At 45.2% G+C, this 20,650-nt stretch overlaps 1 protein-coding gene across 1 annotated transcript in view; it reads left to right on the top strand.

Annotated features, from left to right (window-relative positions):
• cubn (cubilin (intrinsic factor-cobalamin receptor)) overlaps nucleotides 1-20,650 on the top strand; it is a 291,472-nt gene that overhangs the window by 50,491 nt on the left and 220,331 nt on the right. The window contains exons 18-22 of the mRNA XM_051929225.1: nucleotides 6,081-6,237; nucleotides 9,186-9,364; nucleotides 9,462-9,627; nucleotides 11,879-12,104; nucleotides 14,048-14,178. Of these exons, the coding sequence (XP_051785185.1) occupies nucleotides 6,081-6,237; nucleotides 9,186-9,364; nucleotides 9,462-9,627; nucleotides 11,879-12,104; nucleotides 14,048-14,178 (859 nt within the window). The remainder of the gene's footprint in view (nucleotides 1-6,080; nucleotides 6,238-9,185; nucleotides 9,365-9,461; nucleotides 9,628-11,878; nucleotides 12,105-14,047; nucleotides 14,179-20,650) is intronic.

Genomic DNA, 20,650 nt, shown 5'->3' on the forward strand with positions numbered 1-20,650 from the left:
ATATATATATATATATATATATACTAGGGGGTTTCGCTCGCCCACCCCCGGGTTTGGTTAACCGGATATACAACCTCACAGGAGGCGCAGTGGTAGTGCAGCTGCTACTGCGTAAGGAGATTGTGGGTTTGCTTCCCGGGTCCTCCCTGTGTGGAGAGCGCTTTGAGTAGTGAGAAAAGCGTTATATAAATGTAAAGAATTATTATTATATTATAATGTTAAAGAGATTGTTATTTTCATGGGAATTGTTACATATGCATTATTTTCACTTTTACTTTAAACCTTTTGTAAAAACAATACTTGGAATTAACTTTCCTTCAAGATTGCATTGAATTTTGATTCCGGACTGACATCATGACAACGCAACATGTAACTGCCTGTGAGTGAATATTGTTTCTTTCTAATAAATAAACCGAATTTCTTGAATGTTTGTCCGTGTTCTTTCTACTTCGCTTTGTCGTTGACGTGTCATCTAGAACGTATAAAATGATTGTCTTGATAAAATTTATAAGAGCTGAGAGTGCAGGAAGTGTGTCTGACAGAAGCATTCACACAAATGAGAGGTGAGAGGACGGTGGTCTTGTTTGAAAAATAGTTGTAAGTACGGCGTGAGTTGAAAGGATCTCATGTTAAACGTCTCCGTCTCGAGGACTTCATACCGCAACAACGTTTTCAGAATCTTTTAATTCTCGTATGGCAACACAAACTAGATGATCTACAAGTCCCTGACTTAAAGTTTACATTCTGTTATTTCACCAAATAATAATTTCCGTTTGTTTGCACCAATGTGATCTTTATTATCCTTTTTTTGAGACTTTTGATTTTTCATACCTCCATGATCTCTAACCTGCTCTGCATGTGTTATGAACACTTTACGATGTTCTACTTTGTCATCTACTCTTTGTCCTTTATTTCCGGGCCCGGGTGCCATTAAATCTGTTTCTTGCAGGACGTATAACGCTGCTTGCGTTGGGAGGGGGGGGGGGGGGTTGAATGCACGCTAAGGAGATGCGGTCGGATCAGCTGCTGTCTTGGTGCTCCTGCTGGTGAGCTGCGTGTTCTGCTTGTCGTGCTGCGTGACGATCATTTAAAAGCCCATACAGCAGCTGTCCTTTGGTCTCGCGGGATGTCAAAGTGTCTACCGAGAAGATCACGTCTCGTCTCCCTAGCAAGATTTTTTTTATAATAGAGACATATATGTATGTATGTGTGTGTGTGTGTGTGTATATATATATATATATGTATGTATCTCTATTAGGCAGCACAGTGGCGCAGTGTGTAGCGCTGATGCCTCACAGTAAGGAGACCCGTCTGCGTGGAGTTTGCTTGTTCTCCCCGTGTCTGCGTGGATTTCCTCCCACAGTCCAAAGACATGAAGGTCAGGTGTATTGGCGATTCTAAATTGTCCCTGGTGTGTGCTTGGTGTTTGTGCCCTGCGGTGGGTTGGCGCCCTGCCCAGGGTTTGTTCCTGCCTTGCGCCCTGTGCTGGCTGGGATTGGCTCCAGCAGACCCCCATGACCCTGTGTTAGGATATAGCAGGTTGGACACTGACTGACTGTATCTTTATTATATAAAAAAATCCTGCGATGAGACAAGAGTTTTTTGAAGAGATAATTTGAAGAGAGTCCCGTGAGACGAGACTTTGTGACGCGACGAGCCGAGCGATGCAGCATAGAGCTGAAAGAGTTAAATGATCAGACATATTAGACTACAGGCCAGATATCCGAATCTACAATAATCTGTTCGGGTTCACATCATTCAATGCTCAAAGCGCAGATTTGCACGATTCTGGACCATACGCTATGAGAATCTGTGTCCCTGCAATAATTCAAGTTTAATTTCAAAGAAACCACAGTTGGGAAAGGTTTATATTTATGATCACGGAGAAGCGATGCGACATGGAATCAAAAGAGTTTAACGATTGGACTTATTAGAAATTCAGTCAGTCAGTCATTTTCCAACCCACTATATCCTAACTACAGGGTCACGGGGGTCTGCTGGAGCCCATCCCAGCCAACACAGGGCACAAGGCAGGAACCAATCCCAGGCAGGATGCCAGCCCACCGCAGGACACACACAAACACGCACTAGGCACAATTTAGAATCGCCAATCCACCTAACCTGCATGTCTTTGGACTGTGGGAGGAAACCCACGCAGACACGGGGAGAACATGCAAACTCCACACAGGGAGGTCCCGGGAAGCGAACCCTGCGAGGCAGCAGCGCTACCCACTGCGCCACCGTGCCACCCTTAGGTATTCATTTCCTATGAAAAGAACAATCTGTTAAAATTGTACATCTGCTTACCCATATGTGAGTGGCAGAACCACAAAGTGACTGGTGCATAGTGCCAGGCCGGGGGTTTGCAAGCAAAGCGAACACAGCCCCCTAGTGTATACAATATATATATATATATATATGTATGAATATACACACACACACACACACACACACATGCATTAATGATATTTAACTCTTTCAGGGCTGTTTTTTTTTTTCCTTTTGTATCAGGGCTGAATATTATTCCAGAAAAGTCTAATTCAGTTTTCTTAAAAGCAATCCGAGCAAAGGGTTCACACATAGATCAACGAAAAATACTTATTTATGACAAAGGTCACTTGGTTTTATATTCCATGATTCTCTACGGTATGTAAATCCACATACTTATTACATACCTGTTTGTGTCATCACTTTTAAGATGAAAGACATTTTTTTGGGGGGGGTGGGGGGGGCGATGGGACCAAACAAACAAACAAACAAACAAACAAACCAGCTTGAAGTAGCTGAGGGGCTGGTAATCCTTGGTGTGCCCCCTGAGACGGCGGGTCGTTTGATGAGGTCCAGTAGCCAGCTCGCCTCGCACGTATCGATGTCTGTGTAGTCCTCCCAGGTGAACGTTACCGTAGGCGCAGTAAGTTCAGCTGCTGCAGGAACCTGATTTTCATTTTTGATCTCCAGATCACTTGCATCAAAATCAGAGTTCAAGGAGTCAGAATCCGATTCAGCAATAATACGCAAAAAATAAATAAATACGCATGGGGTATTCTGCTTTACACGTTCACTTTACTGTCTCGCCCGATGTCGATGCCTGTCTAAACACCGTTTACGCTACTCACACACACACAGGGATCTGATGTCAAGTCAATGAGTCTAACAGTCCTCTCAGCAAAGAGGGCCTACCTATAACGCAACTGGGAGGTCTGTCAGTGTTTACAGCTTTTATCGCCCCCTGGCCCTGGATATTAACTTTAGTCGACATCCGCCCTCGACCCCTTGTGTCGACAAAAGTCGACATCTGCCCTAAAAGAGTTAAGGAACTGCAAAAACAACACAACATGTGAAACATATTGGGAATGGGTTTATCATTCATTTTTGATGCTGTTTTCTTTATCAACTAAAAAGGTTAACTCCTCATTTCTAGAGCCTGTAAAATGACTCAGAGGGCACCGATGAAGCGTTAGGGTACCACCTTGGTAAGCTCATAGAATTGGACATTTTGAGCAGATTAAAAGCACCGTTAGTCTGCAGTGATGGCTTCACAGTCACAGGTCCAAACAGAGCCCAGGTAGGTAACCACAGATGGCAGTGTCGGTGCTGGTGGGGCCGTCCGTCAATCACGAGAAAGAGAGAACGGATCAGCGAACAGTGCCAACCCCTGGCTCGGTGGGTAACTGCTGTACATCGACTAAGGCCCAGTGCACTCAGCCCCATTTTTCGATTGAAAGTTGCCCGTTGTTTCAATGATTTATCACAGCCTTTTTTGCTTGTTTGCTTGTCCAGTCACAATGTGACAAATCCAAAGGTCTCCATTGTGACCAACGTCCTCATGCGAGTCCACGGATTCCAGAAAAGATTTTTTTTTTTCTACACGCAATTTCGTTTCCGTTGGGGATTTTCAGAGGTTTGTCTGTTGAACGCGGGACAGTCCTTCTTGAATCGGCATGTCTGGCAACCTTGGTAGGCGAGCGTCGAGGAAATTAATTTGTGCCGCTCTGTAGTGATCAGAAAAATAGTAGGGTGATGTGTGCCCACCCTGGGCATTTTGAATCATCCGCAGTGGCTTGGGGACATGTGCAGTATCCCAGATGTGCTGCACGGTGTGACCATGTAGATGTGGTACGGAGTGAACCTGTAAGAATGAGAGACCACAGCAGTGTGGTCAGTGATGAGGAGGAAGGTAGAAGAGAGTGGTCAGCCTGGGCCTTTGACTTCCTCCAGTTGTCCTCCACTCTGCCCATAGGCTGCAAAGAGTTTCAGAAAGCCATGGGGTGAGACATCATGAAGGCCAGAAGACAGATGTGAGCCTGAGGCAGCAGTGGCATCAAAAGAGGACAAGTGGCCAGGACAGTGAAGTTGAGACTTTGACGTTTCTGTGTTCCTTATCGTTACTTACACAGAGTCCAGTGAGATTCTAACTGCCATCTCCTGATCAACACGTCGACACTCGTCACCAACCGTGATTAGTGACCCTTCCCTAAACTTCAATCTACTCACACAATCACTGCTTTCCTTAGGCCTTTACTGTTGGACTTTCATCAAGTTTAAATTGAGGAACTTCTCCAAATCCTTGTCTAATCTTTAGCTACTTTTCCAATGTAAGATGAATTACAAGACGTTTGAGGGATTGTCTTCCTCCTCTTCCTCCTCCTCACAGGACCCTGCCCAAAGTCATCATGTGACCAAGTAGTCATAAGCCACCCCGCAGCACTCCTGCCTGAAATGAATTCCAGCCTTAAGATGTTTAAGAAAAGAGTCGTTCATTCGTGAGGCCTCTCGCGCTCTTCGGTTTTCCATTGGCCTTTTAATTGAACACATGAATGGGCTGTGAAAAAAAAAAATGAAATGAAATAAAATAAAAGAGTCAGCTTGTCACACTCGGCCCCCCGCTTGGAAACCCCTCATCATTAAAGCCACACTCTGTGGTGAAAGAAAGGAAGGCAATGTTTAAAGTTGGCTTTGGTGTATCAATGTCCTGACACTGACAGATGGAGACAAATTTAATAAGGAAGATGAGTCACCGCCATAAAGACGGTCTTTAATTGTCTCTTTGTTCTGTGTGTCCTGCGGTGACACTTGGTGACACGGACTCCTTGACCAAACTATGCCTGCTGGCCACCATGTGAGGTGTCACCAGCAGTCACCGACATCGGACCAAAGTGTGCCACAGGGTGGCATTGGATACCTTAAAGGGGGTGTTGAGTTAGCCGAGGGCTGCCATGCAATGAACTTTTAAATTTAAAAGGACTCCGGACCCCTGAGTTTGTCTTTACGAGAGGAGCAACATGAGAGGTGACACAAGGGAACAGAAAATGAACTCACCGGGGGGCAGCACACGGTCACCCTCGGCCATTTTAGAATTGGAGACCATCAAGAGAGGAAGGGGCAGGAAACCCGGCCTGGACTGGGCATCTAAATGGCACACTGATGGTGACCAGCCCACTGAATGGACTGTGAGGCCCAATATTATATTATATTATCCATCCATCCATCCATTTTCCAACCTGCTGAATCCGAACACAGGGTCACGGGGGTCTGCTGGAGCCAATCCCAGCCAACACAGGGCACAAGGCAGGAACCAATCCCGGGCAGGGTGCCAACCCACCGCAGGACACACACACACACACCAAGCAATTTAGGATCACCAGTGCACCAAACCTGCATGTCTATGGACTGTGGGAGGAAACCCACGCAGACACGGGGAGAACATGCAAACTCCACGCATGCAAACTCCACGCAGGGAGGACCCGGGAAGCGAACCCAGACGGGTCTCCTAACTGCGAGGCAGCAGTGCTACCCACTGCACCACCATGCCGCCCTATATTATATTATATTATATTATATTATATTATATTATATTATATTATATTATATTATATTATATTATATTGGTGTTGTCAGGTACGGAGCCTTCAGAAAGCCTTCAGACAGCATCACTTTTTCCACATTTTCTTGTCTTGCAGCCTTGTGATAAAATCATTTCATTTTTCATTCTCAACACCCCAGAATGACAAAAGCAAAACCAGGAAGTCCAAGTTTAGCAGACATCTTCTCATATTTGCCGTCTGCTCCTTCTCCTTAAGGTACGTGACGGATCTTCAGAAACCGATCCATTGATTGGCAAGTACTGTGGAACCAGCGCTCCGCCGCCCATCACGTCATCTTCAAACAAGCTGTGGATCAAATTCAAGTCCGATTCTTCGGTGACAAGAGGAGGCTTCAGAGCAATTTACAAAGTCGGTAAGCTGCCGCTGCGGTGCGGACCGTTGTTGGCTAGATGAACTACTGTCATGTATCGTATAATAAAACTGGCAAGTTTAATTTGGCTTTTTGGCTATTTGGCAAGTTTAATTCCACAATTTTCTTCTAAATATTCTAACTAATATTTTGTACAGTTCATTATCAAGTATCAGGGACATGAAATAATCCTGAAGACTGCAGTGGAAACGTTCAGATGCAGGTCAGAGCATACAATCTCCAGATGTTCCATCCAACTTAGTAAAGGAAAAGTATCTCTATGTCCAGCTACCTAGTATGTCTTTGTCATTCCAACAGATGGCACTCCAGACACATGTGTAATAATAAAATGCATTGCATTTGTCATTCCAACAGATGGCACACCAGAAACAGCTGTGGTACTAAAATGTGCTGCATTTGTCATTCCAACAGATGGCGCACCAGACACAGTTGTGGTACTAAAATGCGCTGCATTTGTCATTCCAACAGATGGCGCACCCCAACATAAACACTGCTTTAATGAATGTCATACCAAATGTCATATAACACAGGTATATGCATTTCATTAAACATTCCAACAGTTGGCACATCACAAAATTTGAAACAATAAAATGCATTTCTTTTGTCGTTCCAACACATGGTACATCACAAACATTTGTAGTAATATAATTCATTGCATTTGCCATTTCAACAGATGGCACATTACAAACATTTATAAACAATAAAATGTATTTCATGTGTCATTTCAACAGATGGAGCATCACAAGCATTAACACTATTTTTATGACTCCTGTATTAAATGGCATATAACTGAGACATATGCATTGCATTTGTCATTCCAACACAAAGCACATCACAGATATTATCACTGCTTTTATGAATAACATACCAAATGCCATATAACATAGGCATATACATGCCATTAAACATTCCAATAGATGGCACATCACAAACATTCAAAACAGTAAAATACACTTCATTTGTCATTCCAACACATAGCACATCACAGATATTTGTAACAATAAAATGAATTTCATTTATCATTCCAACAGATGGTGCACCACAGACATTAACACAGCTTTTATGAATCCCATATCAAATGGCATTTAACTGAGACATATGCATTGCATTTGTCATTCCAACACAAAGCACATCACAGACATTATCACTGCTTTTACAAATACTATACCAAATGCCGTATAACATAGGCATATGCATTTCATTAAACATTTCAACAGATGGCACATCACAGACATTAACATTGCTTTTATGAATCCCATATCAAATGGCATATAACTGAGACATATGCATTGCATTTGTCATTCCAACAGAAATTCAAATAATTACAGATTTACAAAGTTTATAAGGTGAGGACTGTAGGGGTGCCCTTCAGCTGTGCCTGAAGCCCAAAATTCAAGAGAGGAGTCCAGGAGAACATCACAGAAGAGTTTAATTAAGCAACACATCTGAAGAACAAACCCCCCCAGGCGTCTGTGCCCTCTGAGATTCACTATACAGCGGTAGGTAACCCCTTGCTGGTCCGTCACTCGTGTTGTGCCACCAGTGCTGCTAGGAGAGGCCCCAGCCCCCCGTGACTCTAAACTGGACTAAGTGGCCTAGCGAGTCGGTGCTTTTATTTTAAGGCAGAAATTAGTCACTGATTTGTAACCACGGAAATGTGCAGCCGCTGCAGTTGGAACGGGAATGCGGCGGACGGGAGATCATTACTTACACAGATGCTTATCATTAATGTGTTTTAAATTGTAACGTTTCTCTCCAAATTAAAATTCCTCCCTCTTTTACCAGTACAATTCCTCATCCACATCCAGTCATCGCGTTCCTTCTTCCTCTTTCTAGTGAGTGTGTGGCAGACTGAAATGGAAAAAAAGGCCACAACCGGGAAAGCCATTCATGTTAAATGAATCTGAGAATTTGTGCCAACCACAGGACTGGTGGTTTCCATGGGTATACAGAAACAAACGGAGTCCGTGCCCGCGCTCCGACAGAGGCAGCGTGGGAACGGCAGAGGAGCCGCGGGGAGTGACGTCATCAGAATGTGCAGACATGTGTCATGACGGCCTGGGGTTTTATTTTTCTTCTAGACGTCTGATGTGCTCTTATGACGTTTGACACACACACAGGGTTCAACGTGTGAGTTGAGTTTGAATCAATATTTTGCATAATTTTCATGGGCGCCGCCGCTTCAGAGCTTTAATTTAATTGTTGACTGGAAAAAGAGATGGAAGAGCGGCGGCAGGTTAAATGTCAGCGTCTGTGCCTCACCTGAAACTGTGACTAAAACCTTCGCTCTCGGTGTGACTCTTAATGAAAGCACCCGTCAAAAAGACGTGAATTCCGTTTTTCACGACGGACTAATTTTGATTCCTGGGTTTCGACCCTTTGCTTTCGTTTTTTCGTCTTTGGGTCCCCACTCCACTTCTTGTGCTCGTTCCTTTACATGGGAGTTGTGCAGAAGTCCTCACTTGTAACTAATTTATGATAAACAGAGTGTGAGAAACTTTGCATAGTAAAAAGGCAAATAAGCAAACCGAAAACAAAGTCCTGATTTGTAGTCAAAACGCCATCTCCAGCTTCTCTGCCCTGAAGAACAAAAGCAAATCAAAAGTCTGCAAAAGATTTTTTAGAAATGATCCGTAATCTCGGACAACGCTGGCTCTTGTGATCGCGTCACTTTATTCATTTTTAAAACAGGATTTTGTTAAGATGTGTCTGGGCATTCTGCTTTATGTGGGCTGCAGAATTTATTTATAAAATCCACATATGCAGTAAAGGCTCATCTTCATTTAAAAAATAATGATTATAAAAGCAAACAGGTTAGGCCAGTGAGCAAAGTGGGTGGGTATCGGCCTACCTGAGTCCCACACTGGCACCACGCCCAATGCTACTACAGATGAGATGAGTCTTTTCACTGAATGTTCTTTTGTCCCCAGCGTGTGGTGGCACCTTGTCTGGCAGCGGTCAGATCCGATCTCCTTACCACCCAAACCCTTACCCACACAGCAAGACCTGTGAGTGGGTCATCACCCAGTCTCCTGGACAGGTGGTCACCTTCAGCTTCGAGTCCTTTGACATCGAGGGCAGCTCGACTTGCTCCTTCGACTATGTGGAGGTAAAGCACCGGGGTACAGTGATGATGGGGTCTTAGTCTCATACTGTAGGTGCCATACTGTATGGCCACTCACCTTTATCTTCTGTGCCTCTTACAGCTCAGGGATGGGACCTCCGTCAGCTCCCCGCTGATTGGGAAATACTGTGGCACCCAAATGCCACCCGCTGCTCAGTCCACCCAGAGGTCCATGTATGTCCGCTTTGTTACTGACTCATCGGTCTCCAATCACGGCTTCACTGCTCAGTATGCAGCAATAATGGAGCGTAAGTATCGGCAAACGTTTGTGTTTTTACTTTCGGGTTACACCTGTTCTTATCATTCCTATTAATTCACTTCAGTGTATATTGGGATATTCAAAGGAGGCTGTTATGGGGGTCCTGTCAAGTCTGAGACCCTTCAGGCAGCTTAATGGTACCTGCACACTGCAGACCGGGGCAATAAATTAACACATTTGATTAGGGGGGCAGCAAAGGTTCTGACGGAACACAAAGAGCAAAGCGGACCAACACTGAACCACAGCACACGAGATCTGAAGAGTCGATGAAGAAAGTGAAGGGAGTGAAGCATCTGTTTATATTAATAGAGGGGAAAGGCACTATATGATAGATAGACATGAAAGGCACTATATGATGATAGATAGATAGATAGATAGATAGATAGATAGATAGATAGATAGATAGATAGATAGATAGATAGATAGATAGATGAAAGGCACTATATAATAGATAGATAGATGTGAAAGACACAATATAATAGATACAGTAGATAGATATGAATGGCACTTTATGATAGATAGATAGATAGATAGATAGATAGATAGATAGATAGATAGATAGATAGATAGATAGATAGATAGATGAAAGGCACTATATAATAGATAGATAGATGTGAAAGACACAATATAATAGATACAGTAGATAGATATGAATGGCACTTTATGATAGATAGATAGATAGATAGATAGATAGATAGATAGATAGATAGATAGATAGATAGATAGATAGATAGATAGATAGATAGATAGATGAAAGGCACTATATAATAGATAGATAGATAGATAGATAGATAGATAGATAGATAGATAGATAGATAGATAGATAGATAGATAGATAGATAGATAGATAGATAGATAGATGGATGAAAGCCACTATATAATAGATAGATAGATAGATGGATGAAAGCCACTATATAATAGATAGATAGATAGATGGATGGATGAAAGCCACTATATAATAGATAGATAGATGGATGAAAGACACTATATAATAGATAGATAGATGGATGAAAGACACTATATAATAGATAGATAGATAGATGGATGGATGAAAGCCACTATATAATAGATAGATAGATAGATGGATGGATGAAAGACACTATATAATAGATAGATAGATAGATGGATGAAAGACACTATATAATAGATAGATAGATGGATGAAAGCCACTATATAATAGATAGATAGATAGATGGATGGATGAAAGCCACTATATAATAGATAGATGGATGGATGAAAGACACTATATAATAGATAGATAGATAGATGGATGAAAGACACTATATAATAGATAGATAGATGGATGAAAGCCACTATATAATAGATAGATAGATAGATAGATAGATAGATAGATAGATAGATAGATAGATAGATAGATAGATAGATAGATAGATAGATAGATAGATAGATAGATAGATGTGAAAGACACAATATAAAAACTGACAACAGCACAGAATAAACTCAAGGGAACACTTCACACCACAAGTGCCTTCACAATGAACCGCAAGGGACTCTTTGTTATCCTCAGGCTTTGATTGGCAGTGGGCAGTTCCTTGATGGTGATGGGCAGGTGTTGGAAACCACCCACAAAACCCATGAGTAAGTAAAGAAAGTAGATGGTGTTTAAGAAGAGATCAAGACAAAGACGAAGGTTTGGGGGTCCACCCCGCATACTATAGGTGAATAGCGAGTTGATACCCTGCGGTGCAATCTTCTCAAAAGCGAGTCTTCGAATGACTGACTGCGAAGCAGTGGTGATTGGCTTTATAGTTCCTGAGGAGAAGGAGGAGGGTCGATGGGATGCGGTGGAAATGAGGTCACTCGAAGGCATGGTCTGAAGGTGTAAGTGTAAGTGGTTCTTGATTTGGTGTTCCTGGATCTGCAGGGATGGAAGAAAAGGCATTCACAGACTTATTCACCCTCTGACCCGGCATTTCACTCTCAGTCAGTCCCCGCGGGTGCCCCCCAGGTGCACGTGTGTGACAATGGGTACACAGAAAGTGCATAACCAACCATCTTGAAATCAAGGAAGGAATCAAAAATGAATGAGTAGACCTAAAACTGCCATTTAAACTGCTGCCAGGGGAGGAACGCTGGCTGAAATGCCACAGAAGGTCAATCGTTATTTTATTGAGCTCCTTATAGTGCCCAGCAGGGTCCGATAACATTTGTCTAGATGACCCCTGGACGTGGTATTTTGCTGACTTTGTGTGTTTGACTTTGTCTTTGTCTCCCAACAGCTTGTGGAGATGTGCTTACCGCTGATCAGGGGACAATCACCAGTCCTGGTCATCCAACCAGCTACCCTCATGGAGCCAACTGCACGTGGCTTATCTCGGTCACTCCTGGCAACATCATCCGACTCACCTTCACCTCATTTAACATTGAATTTCACTACAACTGCGCCTATGACTATGTTGAAGTTTATGACAATGGGACCGTATCTACTGGAAACAAACTTGGCAGGTGAGTCCACTCGCTGGTTCTGCCATTTTGTGCTCACTACCTCCCTGTCACGTCCAGCACTGATGTCGATCATCTAGACTTTGTGTCCTGGACGTAGTCCCAAAACCCTTTCCAAAAATGTCCACTAGAGGGGGATATCACAGTCAAACCCCGGCAGGTAATAGGGCAAATACAAAGTCTTTTTATAAAAGATTTATTCTTCACAAACCTGTAACAAGAATGAAACTCCATGGAGCACAAAAGGCAAAGAAGGAGTTACCAGTAACACCAAAGACGATTGAAAGGAAACGAGTCCAAATACAGAAAATCATCACAAGACACAGAAGTGGGTAAAAAATCTAGAAATCCAATAATTCAAATAAACTTCAAGTGCCTAACGTATGCACAGTGGACCACCAGGAACCGCGGGAGACCCTCCAGATTTACAGGGTGGGAAGGGCAGTTCCTGGTGGTGATTGGTGGTTGGCTGAGCCTCATGTGGGACCACCCACAACACACATGGAACAAAACACGGGTAGCTTACATACAGTGGGTATAGAAAAGAATCCCCCCCTTCGAAAATATTCCCATTTTTTTGCTTTATGGCCTTAAATGAAAACACACAATCTAATATTTCTTCCCAGCTTTACTTACTCAATGCAATCTCCTAACATCCAAGTGAAAGAAATCACAGCTACAGTTCAGAAGAATTATAATAAATCAGTTTTAGTTTTTAAATTGCACTCTGATAACCTTCATTGGAGAATCCTTGGGGGCCGCTGGTTTGACGTTGTGTTGCTCACGGGGTCCTGAATGATGCACATGACCTGCACTGTGACGGAGCGTCATTTACAGCATTATGGCCATGTGGTGCCATTACCCGAGGGTGATCCGGCTCATTGCTGAGGACCTGAGCCACTGGACCAGGCAAAGGGGACACTCACGTAACACCTGGCTGTGACAGATAGAGGGTCATGTCTGGAGGGGGGGGGGGGGGGGGGGGGGGGGGTGTGTCTGGCTGGAGGTGTTGCTAACTGGGATCCTGAGCTGTTTCATTGTGTGGTGGGCGCCGTACCACTACCTGCTCCCCAACCTGACTCGACCCGTCCTGACTGACAACACAGCACACACGTTATCCACTAATTTGAATTATGTTTTCAAGTTATTATGAATTAATATGAATATTATGAATATTAAATTATGTTTTCATCCCATCTGTTACTGCATCCCGACGGTCCAATCACATCTGCAAACACTAAACCATGGCCGACTCTCTGTAATGTCCACTAAAGTCTCTGTGATTACGTCAGACTGACAAGTGCTCCATTCGTGCCTCAGGTGTTCTGTTCTGGCTGGGGTTCAAATGTCTCTTTTATGGCGCTCTCTTCATTTTTTATGTTAACGTTGTTGATCGTTTAGTTTCTTTCTGTCCGAGTATCTTTTTCTATGTACCATGTGTTTTGTGGGTGGTCTCCCAAGATCTGCCTATCACCGAAGGGGTCCACTGTCAGCCTTATAAAGGCTGAGGGAAGCGCACAGTCCCTTGCGGTTCATTGATTGCGCTACATGGTTGGTGAGTTCTCCTGTGTTTCTGGTCTTGTTGAATGTTTCTGACTTTCTGGATTTTGTGACCATCCTGCTCTGTGTTTCTTCCATTCTGTTGGACTTCATTTTTGGGGGCTGTGTTCGCTTTTGGGGGGTTGCCTGTTTTGAAGGCATTCCCACCTGTGCGTTTGTAATCCTCGGAGCTTATTTTCTGCCAAACAGCACTTGTGTAAAATCAATGTTTTTATAGAGAGACTAGCCAGGGTTTGATGGCTGTTTTCCCCCTCCAGTCTGCATTTTGAGTCATTTGTTAGACCTTCTTGTGTTTAGGCCCCCCCAGTTCACGACTCACTGTAGTTTCAGAAAATGTGATGGACCCACCTTACTGTAACTTGTGCTTCATTTTCCAATCCTTCCAGGTACTGTGGAAGATCTGCCCCTCCATCGCTCACCAGCACTGACCACGTGATGACCATCTTGTTTGTCTCGGACGCGTCGCTGGCTGTTGAGGGATTTTCTGCTAACTACATCTCCATTAATGCTACCACAGGTAAGCGATTAGTGATACTCGGCTTCTTGTTTTTTACATTGGGTGTCCTGAGAGAAGATGATCGACTTCAGGCCTTGCCGCTGCCTAGAAGCTCTGACGGGGAGTCGATGATAAAAATGATTTCACCCACTTGAGGGCTCTCATGTTCTGATAAGTAGAATTTTCGCATTGGAACTTCTCAATATTCCCAAAGGAACGTTTCTCGCATCCTAGAATGAGTTAACGGCATTATTTTCCATCTCATGATCAAATTTTGGGTTCTGAAGTTCGTATCTTTCATGTCCTCAACAACGTTTTTTGGATTTTCATTTGGTTTTTGAAGTCTTGGTCATCATTTGATCTTCTGGTTTTCTTGACTGTGTTTCACCTTTTGGGCAGGGTTGTGGGGTCCAGCGGCTGGGGGGCATCTGTTGGTGAAGAGAGACTCACTGATCTTGACTTTACTGATGAAGCTCTCTGGAGGCTCTGACCGGGGGTCTCGAGAGACTGAGTGAGGGGTCCGAGTGTCTGGGCTTGAGAGGGTCCTGATAAAAACTGAAATCTAGGCCTTTAATGACCTTTTGGGCATGGCCATCAGCAGTGTGTCTGTCTGCGGAGAGAGTGTCGACCTCATCGAGAGGTTTACTTACCTCGGTGGTGACATTCATGTGACTCTGGTGACTCTTCCTGTGACGTCAGTAGGTGGACTGGAAGAGCATGGGGGGTCATGAGGTCACTGGAAAGGGCTATGTGGTGTTCCCGATATCTGCAAAAGGACGAAGGTCCAAGTCTTCAGAGTCCTGGTGCTCCCTGTTAGTGAGACATGGATGCTATCGAGTGACCTGAGATGAAGACTGGACTCCTTTGGTGACTCTTCAGAGGGTCCTTGGGGGCTGCTGGTTTGACTTTGTGTTGCTCACGGAGTCCAGAATGAGGCACATGACCTGCATAGTGAAGGAGCGTCAGTTACAGCACTGCGCCCATGTGGCGCCATTACCCGAGGGTGATCCGGCTCATTGCTGAGGACCAGACCAAGGGGACGCCCACATAACACCAGGCTGCCACAGATAGAGGGTCATTTCTGGAGAGTGGGAATGGACCGCTTGTCTGCCTGGGGGGTTGCCAACCAGGATCCCGAGCCGTTTCATTGTGTGGTGGGTGCTGTGCCAATGCCTGCCCCCCCATCCAGACCTATTCCACCTGCTGACTTTTGCTTCTTACATTCTGACATGTTCCACCTCCTGGCAGGACATTGGGAATGCTGGAGTCCCTCTCAGCCACACTTCCAATCCAGCGTTTTCAAAATGAAAGCCATCTCCATGCCCACTTGCATTTCATTTATAAAAGAATCTCTGAATGCGCTAAAATGACCGAAAACGCACATGACGTAGCCGTTTGGCCACACTGGGCATGTGCGACTCCGTGGAAACATGAGGGGGTCACGTCCTCCACGCTAGGTCTTTACACTCGGAGAGCAGAAGTGGTGAGTGTGAAAAACGAAGAGCAGATGGTTATGTTTGGACGGGTGATGAGGTGGAATCGTTATTGAGAGTAACGCCTGAAGAGAAGGCGAGCGAAGCAGCTGAGGAAACGTAATAAGCAGGGGCCACATAATAAGCACCACCCAATCAGAGTCTCCATTTTGAAATGTCTCCGTTGTCACCTGAGCCGACATTTACGGCTTTAGAGAAGCGTGTTCAAACGTCTCTGTTTTTGGCGTAGCGTGGACGAAAGGCAACGACGGAGACTAAGACAGCGTGGACGTAGCAGCCTAAGGTATGACGCCATTATGGCCCACCAAGAGAGGCTCAGGGTGACAGCACAGCAGCTCATCTGGGCCTCCTGGCTGAATGGCGTCGTGACGGAGTCACTATTTATTTTTTATTTTATTATACTTTATTAATCCCAAAGGGAGTTACTTGGTTTTTCGCATACCCCTTGGGGTCAGAGCGCAGGATCAGCCATTGTACAGCGCCCCCTGGAGCAATTGAAGGTTAAGGGCAGAGTAGCAGTGGCGGGGATGGGGATTCGAACCGACAAACCTTCGGGATACCAGAGCAGGTCCTTAGCCTCAGAGCCACCACTCCGCCCTAATGGCTGCTTCTTTAACTTTTTGACGTCCAAGAGTGCGTCATGTGAGTCCGCATGCAGCTTTTAATGTCCAGTTTGGGTCAGTACTCAGGAGCGCCACCTAGGGGATCAGTCTGTTATGATTCTGGGCTTTTGAACATCGTTGCTTTCATTTTACACGTTTTATCTTCACTTTAACAATATGGCAGTTTTCGTATCGATATTTTAATGACATCAATAAAGCACCATTTTGTGTGTTTTGATTTGGATGGCGGGTGTCGCCATTTCATGGCCATATTATTGTTAATGATGATGCGCCATTGCCGTGACGTGATCTGCAGGTATGTGACACTTGATGCCATCACGCTGATCCTCTAAGTCAGACCCTATGCAATTTGCCATAGGAACTTTACTGGGTGTGAAAGGAAGAGCCTCGACACACACAAAAAGGTTTGGGGCAGCCACCCATATATTGTCCCCTGGCTGCAAAATGGGTTTTGATTGCACACTCGTGTGCATTGGTTTGAGTCCTGAATTGAACTTTAAAGGCCAAACCCGGAAGTGACGTCGTCCGTGGCGCCGGAAACCGGAAGTGATGTCATTGGTGGTGCGTCTGGTAGGTTTTCCCGTATCTGGCATGCAGAGATAACAGAAGTGGGATTAGTGCACCCTGCCGCCCCCTGGCCTGGCAGGTAATTACCTTGACTTGGTCCACTCAGCTTCCTTGTACTCGCACGTGTGTGACACGGGGTTGTCATGAACTTCGTTCATTTTGACAGTCTTGCCTCTTCACTTCATCAGCGTGTATCACGTCACAAGCTTACGATTAACACCAAGACCAAGGTTCTAGTGCCAGTGGTTAATCAAGTGGCAGACGGACACAGCACTCAGCCTTTTATATACAGAGGGCAGAAGGGGGCAAGTGAGAAGGCAGAGTGAGTCCCAAAATAGTCGGGGTGCCAGTCGGGCAGGGAGACGTCATCTAATTTACAATAAAAACAAACGTAACAGGCTCCCAGTGGCGCTATCGAACAAAAGCAGGCCGTCCATAGCCTCTTATCGCCCTCTAGTGGCGTTTCTGGGTGGGTTACGCTCGGAGGAGTTCCTGATGAGTTCCAAATGAGAGGCCACATACCTAGGGTCGTCTCTCTCTCTCTCTCTCTCTCTCTCTCTCTTTTATATTGCCTGGACCAGAAGGGGCGGGGCTTCTCTGGCTCTGTTGCCCTCAAGGGGCGGATTCTCAGTGCGCTGTGAGGGGGAAAAAGGAGATGAGACTGTTAGGGAGAGCGCCCCCTCTCATTGCGGGTGGTATTGCATGACCATGGTGACCCTGTGGTGTGAATAAATAGGATAGGAAATGAAACACATTCTGAATAACAGAGTAGTCAGCACATACGACCTGATTTACACAGCGAGTGATACTTTGGGTTTGGATTTGCGTACTTTACATCAAGTGCAGGCAAGTGACAAAACCTGATAACATATAAACACTTCTGCGGTGGGTTGGCACCCTGCCCGGGATTGTTTCCTGCCTTGTGCCCTGTGTTGGCTGGGATTGGCTCCAGCAGACCCCCGTGACCCTGTGTTCAGATTCAGCGGGTTGGAAAATGGAGGGATTGATATAAACACTTTGCATTCAATAATAAAACACAAATGCAACAAAACCCCATAATGGCATAAATTATAACATGACCGTCGTTTGGCTGCTTTTCCACCACAATGCCAGTCGCTAGTCCACTCAAGTCAAACGACCGGTGGGCCATCACTGAACCTAAAACTCAACGGGAAGCGTTTGGCTCATCTGAGATCCTGGGCTCAGACCCCCGAGGTCCGACGGGCAGGGGGGCACCCCACTCTAATTGGCAGCGCCCACGGGCATGCCTAACTCAAATGGGCTTTTTTATTGCCACGATGAAAGGTCTTCAGCCACAGATCAATGAGGCCATTGTAGCCGGAGCATCGCTGTAACTTGTAATCCAGTTTTGGGCATGGCGGGCTTATTGAAATAACGGGCCGTCTGTTTGTTTAATTTCCTGCCAAGAGCCCAGCCCTTTCATTTTCTGGGGCAGCTTGTTATTTGACAAATTTCACAAAAGTGTTTTTTGTGTCTTGGGCCTGCTGAACTGAAACAAATTAGCTGATGAATGTGGGCCCCAGGCGGAGCTCGGGCTGCAGCCATTTGATTTTCCATTACCGCCGGGGATTAATGTTGCAAGGCTCATGGCTTATTTTTTTGGTTATTGTCCCTGAAAGCCCCCCCCCCCCTTAACTCACCCCCCTTCCCCACCCCCAAATCTCATTTCTAGTGGTCTGTAAATTCTTTGTTGGCTACAGAATGGAAGCTCAGTTCTGCCAGAGGGCCTCGTCTGGCTGCCGTTATTTTAATGGGATACACGCCGATCGATAAAAAGAAAGGAGCAGCGCCCCCTATTTGTCACAGGCCCTGACCCCCACAAGTCTGATCAGGACAATTTGAATAATCATTTAACTAGCCCAGCGTTTCTCAACCTTTAAGTATTTGCGACCGGAGTTTTCATAACAGTTTTAATTGCGCCCCCCTCTAACGTTTTTCTGAAACCCTAATACAATTTATTCCTATATTTTTTGCTGCCAATACACCGCTACAAGTTTCAAATTTTCTTACTAATAGCAAAATTACGCCACATATGGCAACATTCGCGCCCCCATTTTTGTTACTTTAGGGCCGCCCCTCTCACACACTGGAGCAGCACCCCCTATTTGTCAGAGACCCTGACCCCCACAAGTCTAATCAGGACAATTTGAATAATCATTTAACTAGCCCAGCGTTTCTCAGTATTTGCGACCCGAGTTTTCATAGCAGTTCTAATTGCGCCCCCCCCTAACGTTTTTTTGAAACCCTAATAAAATTTAACCCTATATTTTTTGCTGCCGCTACAAATAGCGAAATTACGCCACATGTGGCAACATTCGCGCCCCCTTTTTTGTTACTTTGCACCCCCTTAGGGGGGGCGCGCCTCACAGTTTGAGAACCGCTGAACTAGGGGGTTTACCATTTGGCCGTTAAATAGAATGACCGGCGCCAGACAGAAGTCGGAGTTTTCCTCTTCTTTGTCATTCAGCAATGACAGCAAATCCTTACTCTCCGTGGATTTCTTCGCCTATCCGCTATTGGAAGAGTGTACGCGTTTCACAGGACCTGCACTCTAATCTCGCCTTTCTGCAGATCAAGTCCGCACTTGTGGGTGGGGTTGGACATCCGTTTTGTATCCGTGGGTACGTGAGGCAAAAATAAAAAATCCATTGTGCATGAGCGAGACGTGAGATTGGCCGATAACAGGCCCCTAATGATGGTGTGCACCCGCTACACTGAATGGATCAGCGTGTGACCCCCAAAGCACCGACAGGTCTGTGTAAGCCATTGAGCCCCACTTGTGACGGGGACCAGGAACTGCAAACACGTGGGGGGGAGGGGTCATAAGCTCGGATTGAGTCTCCGCCCCTTGTGCACACCACCGGGACGGCTTAGTGAGGACCTCGGGTCAGCCCTGCTGCGGTCACTTGTGCAGCATCTAGAACACGATCGCACCTGACTATAGAGGGAGACGTAAAAGTCGGAAACGGTGAAAGGATCGTCATCAAGCCTCGAGGGGTGTCTGCCTGCCTGACTCCTCCCACCAAGATGGTGTCCTGACAGACCCCCAACCCCATTTTTGCTTTGCGCCCTCCCCCACCCTAACCTATCGTCTATGAAGGCGGAGGAGCAAAAGTTTTTTAACGGATCTCAGCGTTTTAGGGTCCCCTGATATACTCGATGATGGGTGTCTTGTCTGTGTGTCGCAGTTTCTTGAGGACACTCTATGGCTGGACGGAAAAACACCAAACTTGAAACCTCAGCCCGTTGTGAGATGACCACGTGCCGATTCGTTTTTGGGCCAAAGTACAAGAGAAAGTGGCACTCGAGAGGAACCCTCAAATACCGGACTTCTGTAATGATTTAGGAATTCTTCTCACCAATTGACTTGTTTTATGACCAGAAAGATCAGCGTCAGAGCGTTAAACAACGACTGAAATGTTAGAGAAGAGTTCAGGTAGCTTGGTTCTGAGGGCTCAAAGCCTACTGACTTCTCCTTAGGATCAAAGCTTCTGTATCCGTATTCCGTATTTTTCGTGAACGTAACCCTCAGAACTGACTGCATGTTAATACGTAGGTAGAGACTGTTAGGGTCCGCTTCTATTAGGGTTCTATTTCCCTCTGTGTGTTTAAACTAATCTGCATCTTTATTTTTATGCATCATCTGATTATTCATCTAATTATTTCATTATTAACCCTTTCATTCCTGGATCTTCTGTTTTTATGGGATAATGATTTTGTGAGGAATTCTACCCTTTGGGGTGTCTAGGAAGTTAAAAAATGAAAAATCGAAAATGAATATACAATAGC

This window comes from Erpetoichthys calabaricus, chromosome 6, assembly GCF_900747795.2.
Source record: "Erpetoichthys calabaricus chromosome 6, fErpCal1.3, whole genome shotgun sequence".
In the NCBI taxonomy this organism is placed as follows: Eukaryota; Metazoa; Chordata; class Cladistia; order Polypteriformes; family Polypteridae; genus Erpetoichthys; species Erpetoichthys calabaricus.